The sequence below is a fragment of the Mesoplodon bidens genome (assembly GCF_964165515.1).
Source record: "Mesoplodon bidens genome assembly, chromosome: 12".
In the NCBI taxonomy this organism is placed as follows: Eukaryota; Metazoa; Chordata; class Mammalia; order Artiodactyla; family Ziphiidae; genus Mesoplodon; species Mesoplodon bidens.
In genome coordinates, this window is record NC_138168.1 from 73,186,108 (window position 1) to 73,196,233 (window position 10,126).

The 10,126-nt window shown below is 38.3% G+C and overlaps 1 protein-coding gene across 1 annotated transcript in view; it reads left to right on the forward strand.

Moving 5' to 3' along the window:
- Window positions 1–8,730, forward strand: part of PHACTR2 (phosphatase and actin regulator 2) — a gene marked incomplete at both ends in the record, with an annotated part of 272,699 nt that extends 263,969 nt beyond the window's left edge. Inside the window, one exon of the mRNA XM_081251385.1 lies at window positions 1,952–8,730. Coding sequence (XP_081107511.1) covers window positions 1,952–1,967 — 16 coding nt within the window. The remainder of the gene's footprint in view (window positions 1–1,951) is intronic.
- Window positions 8,731–10,126: the final 1,396 nt, after the last annotated feature.

A 10,126-nucleotide genomic window follows, 5' to 3' on the forward strand; every position in this document is an offset into this window, starting at 1 on the left:
TTTTTATTTTGACTTTTGGAAAGTCAAACATGCAGAAGTAATATCACAAGTTCCATTCATCCTTCACACAGCTTCTCCAATTAGCAACTTATGGCCAGTCTTGTTTCATCTGTTCTTATGTCTTTTTCATTTTTTAATGCTTTGATTCAACACAGCAACATTTATTAAGTAGTACCATAAGCTAGATATTGTATTCTGTGAGTATATTAAAGTGAATAAGCCCAAGTCTTTTCTCAGAGTCTCACAGTCTAAAAGGAGATGCACATCTATACAATACACGTGCATGCACACACACACACACACACACACACACACGGTGATCAATAACTGGTATAAACCAAACGTTATGGGTACACAGAAGAGAAAGTAATTAATGCTCTCCCGAGAGGTGGAGAAAATGGAGTTTGGGGAACTCACAGAGTAAGATTGTAGGAGGTAGAGATGGCAAGAAAGGGTAATGGAAAAACAGAGCATTTGGGGGGCAAATGATTGGAATTTCGGGTACTTTGGGAGTAGTGGTGGAGTTAGAAACATGGGTTGGGCCACCTCCTAAAGATCCTCAGTCACCACTCTAAGACATTTAAATTTTATTTTGTCGGGAGTGGGGAACAGTGCAGTGATATTAACAAAGAACTGGGATGACTGGATCAGTATTTATGATAATAATGCCAGTGGCAGTGTGGAGCATAGATCTGACCTCCAAATCCATGGGCTTGAGACAGGGAAATGAATTTGGAGTCTGAGCAGATGAAATGCTAAATAGAGTTGCATAAAATTGTTGACTCACTGAAGTAGGCTGAAGAGGCGGATCAGATAAAGCCTTCTGGAGAAGATGGCTTTTGGCCTTGATCTTAGATATGAAAACATAGATGGAAAATGAAGGGGGGGGGTTGCCGTATAAGGGAAGTATAAGTATAAGGGAAGAGTATGTTCAAAAGCAGAGGGCTACAAAATCACAAGGAATGTTCAGGAACTCACATGAAGGGACATGAAGCCAGCCAGCTAGCTAGCATGCTGTTAAAGTAGTGCCAGCAAAAGGTGGTGAGGGCTTAAATGAATTCAGAGACAGGCAGTCAGGGCAGGACTTGGCGACTAATGGGGTACGGAGGGTGAAGGAGAGAAATGAGTTGCAATCTTAGGTTTCTAGACTGAGAGTATTTTAAAAGGTAGAACATTTAACAAGATGGAAAGTATAAAAGCAGGTTCACAAGAAAAGGTAATTTGTATAGCTGTACACATGCTTAGTATGTTGTCTGTGGAACATTTGGAAGAAAATGCCTGGTAGGCATTTGGAAATTCAGGTATAGAAAGTATCAACACATTTGGAGTCATCAGCAAGAGGTGATGAGAGGCTGAAACTAATGAAATAGTGACTATTTGATGGTGTTTTCCTTTTATAATGACAAACCAGGTGTAACCAAATCCTTTATGAAACATCTCACTCTGCTCCATGTAGGTCAGAACATGACCCTCCAGAATAGTGATGTTTTGTGTATTGATTGCTCCCTATCCCGGATGATACAACCAACATCCTTTTTTTTTTTTTTTTTTTGCGGTACGCGGGCCTCTCACTGTTGTGGCCTCTCCTGTTGCGGAGCACAGGCTCCGGACACGCAGGCTCAGCGGCCACGGCTCACGGGCCCAGCCGCTCCGCGGCACATGGGATCTTCCCGGACCGGAGCACGAACCCGCGTCCCCTGCATTGGCAGGCGGACTCTCAACCACTGCGCCACCAGGGAAGCCCAACCAGCATCTTTTGTAGAGGGGCTGTTTCTGCTTTCCCACGTGACGTGTATAATGGTATTCTGTTCTGACAGTAACTTAGAACAGTAATTCAGTTGGGGATGCCAGAGCTGCCTTTGATCATAAACATTGCTGTAACTTATTCATTTCACTGAATGCAGAGTTGTGTTTCTCTCCCGTCTCACAGAGTTTCTGTTTCACATTTCAGGTTTCATCGTCCATAATGAAGGGCGGGACTCTTTGGAAACAGACTGATCATCTTTGGGGGAATCCTCGCTTCCTGAAAACCTGATATTGCACTGGGATTTGAATGTGTGTGTTTCCGTTTAACTTGTGGTGAAGGAAGCGTGTGGAACGTGCTCCCCACCTATACAGCCCGGATAGGCCCACAAGCAAAGGGAAGAGTGCAGCGACTCTGCTCTCCAGCATGTGGATTTGATGGTAAGGGATACCATGGTTACACCACTTATTCTTCATCCAGAGTTTTAATCAAAGAAGATGAGCAGAAGACAATCGCTGGTTCCCTGTTGCCAGAAAGCCACATTTAAGAGTGCGAGTTAAAGAAGAATGGGGAATGGAATTTCTGAGCACTGGAGAGGGGTGGGGGTTGAAAATCAGAAAGCAAGAGAAGTACTTCATTATGTTAATGAAAAGAAGAAATGGAAGCATAAAGGTATTTTCAAAGTAGGCTTTTGGTAGTTGAGAACTTATTAAGGGATTTGGGAGTTTAATCACCCAAGGTGGATTTCCTAAAGACCTGACCCTAGAAGAATATTCTTGTTTCATCATCATATTGGTACAGTGTCGTACCATTATTTTTTTGTTGTGCCAGTGAATTCAGTTGCCAGAAATAAGTCTGAGTGTTTTCATGTATCTTTTTCTTAAATGCAAGAGGCTTTTACTGACTCTTAATAAGCATGCTTACCCAAATTTTGTCGCATGCTTTAAGTAGCATAGCTATACATACTTTACATTTTTTTTTAATACTCCTTATCTAATGTACCAACCTTCCACAAGGATTATAGGACTGGGAATAAAGTCAGATGTAATTATTCGACCCTATAAATCTGTAGCAGGCTGTAGAAATAAATCTTTTGGTCTTTCCCTAGCTTGCTTATCTCCAAAGTTGAAACCATCATACTTGACCTAAGGAAGACAATATCGACAATCATGGCACCTTTTTAAAAAGTCTGAATCCAGAGTTAAAGTTGAAGCAAAATGCAAGTTTTCTGCCAGCAGTTAGCTCTGAATAGGAATGAAAAGAACTACTTATTTTCCATGCTGCATTAAGTTGGATTGCTGCTATTAAAAAGATAAAGCACATGGATTAAAAAAATACTCACCCAAAGACTTAAAAGAACAGAAAATTTCTGCTAAGTTGTAAGTGAGGAGAACCTCATTTGATATTTTAAGAGTCTGCAGATTGCATCCATAAATATAGCATTGACTTTCAGTGCAAAATAATCAGTGAGATTAAAGTTATGGAAGATTTCCCTATGAGCCTACAGTCAATATCGTTTACATTAAGAAGTCCTCTATTGTCATCTTACTGTTTTCCATGGAGTCACGGGCATAGTATGGCTTCTGCTCCCAAGTACATGTGACCATATGTAAATACCACCTTGCATTCCACTGTTCTTCCATGATTGTTTTGTGCCCCTTTTATTAAAAACACGTGAGATGTATAACAACAAGATGAGACCTAAATAGACTTTATTTTATTCTCAGAGTTTGGACTAGGATTTTCTGAAATGATTCTGGTGCATTATATGGAAAACTGTAATTTTCTATTTCAACCAAAAAGCAAACATTTAATCTGGTGGACAAATTTGGATCCTGCCATTCATTTACATTTTAAAGAACCACTTAAAATTGGATGATTTTGCTTCAAAAATAAAACAAAAATTAGTCCCACTTAGCCTATTACAAAAAGCCAGGACCACTTTATAACTAAGGAAAGTGGCCAGCGTTGCTGGCATCTCTTGCTGCATTAATCAAATAAACCTAGAATTCTACACTATTGTCATTTCCTTGATAGAGTAAGACATATTTTTGTTTTGAAAAGCTTTTTCTGCATGCCCAAGTGTCTTTCTCTGGCTGAAGTTTTATCCATTTCATAGTGTTTAAATCCAGCCATAGATATTAACTATGTTCCATTTTTTTGCTGAAGCCATGTTTTTCCTTATGATATTGTTTTATTGTCATTTTAGTGTCTTGGGAAAAATACCAAGGAATGTAGTGTTATTTTAATTTTCTATACTTATAATCTTAGAACATCATTTTAATTTCTAATCACAAGGCCCCTATAAAAATGGTAAATATAAGACATTTATCACTGTTTTATCACTCAAGATACATATCATAGAAAGTCTCTATTTGGTTGATAAAAGGAACAATTTTTTTCCCACTAGCAGTACATGTGATACAGTCTTTTTATTCCCTACACTGAGATGCACTCGGTACAAAAATGAAACTCTGGTCCCTCAATATATTGTTTTCCTTGTCTGATATGTCAGATTTATGAACTACCCATACTTTTTCTTCTAATGATTGACGTGTTTAGGGAAAAGTTTAAAAGTCAAAAAAATTAACCAATACTAGTTTAATTTTTAAGAATTGGAACCACAAATTATTTCATTAGAATGATCCTTTAAATAAAAAGCTATGGAAAGAATGGAAGGATTATGAGCTAAGCTATATTTTGCAGAATGAAGCTCTATTTTAATAGATAATTTTATTTATTTTTTTAATATCTTTCTTGGACTATAATTGCTTTACCATGTTGTGTTAGTTTCTGCTGTACAACAAACAAAATGAATCAGCTATACGTATCCATACATCCCCATATCCCCAGTAGCTAATTTTAAAAGGCAGAAACACTGCATGTCCATCTCAGCAGCCCATCTAGTGGTCTCTTGCCTGGCAGCCCTAAAAGGATACAAAGATGTGGACCACCCTCCATAGAATTATGTATCCGCCTAATGCCAGCGTTTCTGCAATCCAACCGATAAGCTACAGTTCTATAAAAATGCATGTGTATGTGAATTGGGTTGTTGTAATACAACACCAGGGTTTTTCCTATTTAAAGTGCGACATTAGGCTGACGTAGAAGAAGTGAGTGGTTTTCCTGGGTCCCTAAGATGTGATTAAGGAAGAGAACAAATCCATCTCCAGAAAGGTCACAGGCAGGAAGAAACTAGACAGACTGTAAAAAACCAAAGTGACCATTTCCATCTTTTTTAAAATGGAGAAAAAGAACAGTAACAGTAAGGTAGTAAGAAGATGCCATTAGCTTTATCAGCATCTTCATGGTCATTACCAATTAGTCTGACAAAACTACTTCTCCGGTGATTAGTGTTAATTTTTGGCAGCCCTGCCTGATAATTTCCTACGGTGTGAAATGTCTAGCATTTTCTTTTTATTCAATATAGTTTACCTTTATGATAATTCCTAAAATTATTTAGATGAAATCTATAATATTCAGAGAACTATTTTGGGTATTTGAACAGCTGTTTTAAATGGAGAAAAAAGCACACTCGTCTATCTGATTCACCCAGAAAAACCGACTTTCTGGTTTCATTTTCATATCCTTTATTAGCATAATGATTGTAATCACTTATCTTTCTCTTATGTTAGTAAATATACTGTTTGTAGAAAGTTCTAAAATGTCAGTGAAAATCTTTTTAAGGAAGTAGAGGAATTGAGTACACCCTTGAATAATCATCGAATATTGAAAATGAGAGATAAGTCCTTAAAACCCATCACTCAGGTTTTACAACCTGCAGTTAATTCAGTGCTGCATTGGACTTTAAAGAAGTACAGTAACTTACACTTAAAAGAGAGAAAAATCTGCATTAACATTGCATATCCTAATGCGTACCACATTTTAACACAAAAACAGGCATTGTATTTATACTTAATAGAGTCAGACACAACTTTCACAAATTATACTGTATTCACAATAGAAAAAAGCAAGCTCGTCTATCACACATAGTATCTCCACATTTAAACAGTGAAAGCTCTTCAAAAATGGCATATTATTTCTTTAATTCGTCCCAGCAGCACATTTCACACAGAGTGAGAAATCGTTCTCAGAATAGGTGAGATGGAATCAAGCTAGTGCAAGATACGTCAATTTATGTCATTTCATCGGTATGGTAGCTTAAACATTCCTAGGTCCAATCATATTATTAAGCCTAATCTTACTAGTGAAAGTATATACTTTGAGACAATAATTAATTTCTTCACATTGTTAGAGAATGTTATGAGCACTAAGGAACCACTAAGATGCAATTTATTTACAAAGTTTTCCCTTGGCCACTTGAACTGGCTGATCTTCCACTCTTGGGCATTTGAGTGTATGTCACGTTGTCTTACTTGCCAAAGCAGAATGAACTTTTGGAGCTGAAATATGTCCTAGAGGGGAATGCAACAGCAAAAGTAATCATCAAATTCATAGGACCATCTTACTGGGAGAAAGCACATCTGCAGATAGTTGCCACGCAAGTTTCAAAGAGCTGCATGAGGCATTATAATAATTTGGCAGTGATCAAAGTGTGGTAGGAGAAGGGTAGAATACTCCCAACCCATTCTCATTTCCACTTTCCACTTACTTTCTGTGATCATTGAGCTTAAGCTCTTTATGGAAATGCAAACCACCATTAACATTTCTAGAAAACAACGGAAAAAATAGCCCACTTATGCTTTTTCAAAGACAGGTTTATCCCAAATTAAGAAATCCTATTGTACACGCTGTAAGATCTCTGGCAAAAAGAGAGAATCCTATAGCACCTATTCCCACAGAAAGCCAACCCTATAGGCAAGGGTCATTTTTAGCTATGCTAGGATTTACTGCACAGAAAAATGTCATTTAGCTTGTCACATTGTTAGCACAGCTGCGCATATGAGCAAAGCACTCCATCAGTGTTTCTCAGTGGGGTACTGTTGGCATTTGGAGCTGGGCAATTCTTTTTGTACAGAAATGTCCCACACACTGCAAGATGTTTACTCTCCCAGGCCCCTGCTGCCTAAATGCCAGTTGTATGCCCAGCCATTGTAAATACGTAAAAAGAGCTCCCCCATGTTCAGATGCCCTCCTGGGAGGGCAGTACCTCCTCCCTTAAATGCCACTGTCTACTGCAATTTGAGGACACAGGAAAAAGTGTCTATCTCAAAACATCATCTTGACTCCCTTGCATTTCTTTGGGCCCTGAATGGTTTCCTCCCCCATCATTTTTCTAGCCTTTTGTTTCTAGCCTTCTGATGCAGCTTTAGTTTACCAGTTCTTCAGGGAGGAGGTTATTGGGTAGCCTAGGCCGTTCCGACAGGCATAGTCGCTTGGTTAGTCCCTGTATGTACTTAAAGGGGAGATTTCACATGAAGCACACTTTTTTTTTTTTTTTTTTCCCTTACAATTTTACCTCAGAACTACACTGTTGGTCATAATCCTTGTCAGTGTCATGAGGATCATTGCATGGCTTAACCACAAACATGACAGCTAACAATCCACATAAACAAAACTCTTGGTCTATGAAAATCACCATTAGATTTCACCTGGTAAGCTGCACCCCATGAGTTCCCAAACAATTGCCTCTTTATCCTATTAAAGAAGCATTTAATCCACATGCACATGCTTGAATTCCACCTGCATAAACATAGCCATGCAGTTCAACTTTTCTTAGATTTGTGAATACTAAATTATGAAGGAAACATGGGTGAGCTGTGGATTGCTTGCATATTGTTCATACTTCAACAATGATCATACACAAAATGAGTTTTACCTAGGTGAAACATTATTATACTATACTAACAGTACATAAACATACTTATTCCTTTCGTAACTTTTTATCTCCAAAACTGAATGGTAAATATGTCTTGAAATTATTTGGATGTATTGTGGCTAACAGATCGAATTAAGTTAGCCACTCTAATTTTTTTCAATACTAAAATTTCTAAATATCTTTTCTGAAGCAGATCAACTCAGTCAATAAAGGTGATTATATTGTGAATTTTTAGATGGTGCTTAAGAATTCTTATGAAATACTTTTTTTTTTTTAAGAATAAATTGAAGGGAGTAAATGAGGCAGAATGCCACTCCACCCTCAGGTCAATTTTGTGGTATGGTAAAATGCCAATAATATTTGTGCCACTTGCCAATTTAGGAGGCTTTTTCCTTACTGGATGTTTTGTTATAGTTTGACTATGTATTACATTGCTTAGAGAACTTCCACAAGAAATCGCCATGGCAATGCTAACTCGCATTCAAAAACAACCTGAATGAATCTAGGGTCAAACCACTTTCATCACTTAAAATATAGGCACTAATTTTTATTTTAATTTTTTAAAATATTTCTTCTGTGGCTTAGAAATGTGCCAATGTGTTCAAAACATTCTGCACCGATTTCACCAGATTGAGTACCTACTAAAAACTCAAACTAGTCATTTTTTTTTTCTGTGTAACAGTGACTTTTATATAAAGAACTATATGCATTCTTTCGTTATTTCAAGCTTTGGTGAAAGTGAGAAGATTGGTAAGCTGTGATCGTTATCAGACTGAATGATTTCTAATTTCCAGTGAGTGATCTAACCCTACATATTACACAGGTATAATATCTGTGACTATACATAACTGGAACTGTGTACTGATTACATGACAGTTTCTCTTTTTTTGTTGTTGTTCTTAAACCTGTACTGTATTATAGTATGTGGGTATAAATATCTACAAGTATACACACATATGTATATGTAATTCCACTATTGTAACCTGAACGACTATGTATTATCTTTTTTATTCCGTATTGGTGTTTGTGTTATTTAAAAAGCAAAACTATGCTCTATGTAGTTGTATAATATTGTAGGATACTTTGCTGTGCACAATTCCAAGTGCCTTAGAACATTGTTTAGCTTTCTTAAGTATATATAAATGCATATATGTATAAAATTGGGAAAAGTTACCTCAATAAAATCATTGGGAAATTCCCAGCTTCAGTTGGTTCCAATTTCTATTGTATTCAGACAGTGCTCGGTATTTTTAAATTAACAGCTCACAGAGTCCTCACCTGTAAGGCAAGAATAAGACAGCTTTTCTAATTGCCTGTAATTTCAACTCTGCCTGACTTAAAATTTTTTGTATTTAAGTCCTCGTGGTTTGTACTTTTAATTTAAAATATCCGTCTAAAGAATTACTGCTTTAGGGCTTCCCTGGTGGCGCAGTGGTTGGGAGTCCGCCTGCCGGCGCAGGGGACGTGGGTTCGTGCCCCGGTCCAGGAGGATCCCACATGCCGCAGAGCGGCTGGGCCCGTGAGCCATGGCCGCTGGGCCTGTGCGTCCGGAGCCTGTGCTCTGCAGCGGGAGAGGCCACAACAGTGAGAGGCCCGCGTACCGCAAAAAAAAAAAAAAAAAAAAATTACTGCTTTAAACAGCAATTTACAGTTTATTTTAAAAACTTCCTGTCTTTTTATATCTGAGGAGATTTGCTATTGCTGTTTTCATTCACATTATAATGTGTGAAAATAAGATAGTCCCTTTAGAGTTTCTAATATAGAAAATAAACAGACTTCCTTATTATGCCTACTATTTAATGTATTACAAACAAGGAGAGAGCTTGGGAACATATTTTGACCAGAAAAGGAACTGCAATATACTTTTCATGTTTTTCAGCAGTGGTTACAAATTGTACATGAGCCTCCCTCAACTCCAGGACAAGGGCAAAAGTGTGAGTGGAAAGTTGAAAAGCAATTTTGTGTACCTTTATCCTGGAGGGAAGACCTGTAAGAGAGAAGATTGGAACCAAAAAGTAGAGTAGGCTTGAACACTGGCCCCAAGCATGCCCTTAAAAATCAGCAGTACATCTCCAAGGTAGGTGTAGTAGTTCAACTACTTTCCACTTTTTCTCACACTCAACCAGGTTCTACATGGAAACATTACTTTCTAAAACCTAATGGAGGTAAGTAATGGACAATTTTTTTCATTTTCTACAGTGCTTTGATAGCATCCGATTTATTAAACTTTATTAAATTTGACAAAACTCTTTGCGGGACCTCAACTCAGACGTGGCATGGAGTTGCTGCCACCAGCACTGCTGTCCAGACAACCCAAGTCCTTGTTCGGTTTGTGAGTTTTGAACTCTGTCCTGTAAAAAGTGGACACTAATAGTAGAATACATAAAGCTCTAGAGAAAGGTTAAGAATGTAACAGTTGGGCTTTCCTGGTGGCGCAGTGGTTGAGAGTCTGCCTGCCGATGCAGGGGACACGGGTTCGTGCCCTGGTCTAGGAGGATCCCACATGCTGTGGAGCGGCTGGGCCCGTGAGCCATGGCCGCTGAGCCTGCGTGTCCAGAGCCTGTGCTCCGCAACGGGAGAGGCCACAACAGTGAGAGGCCCGC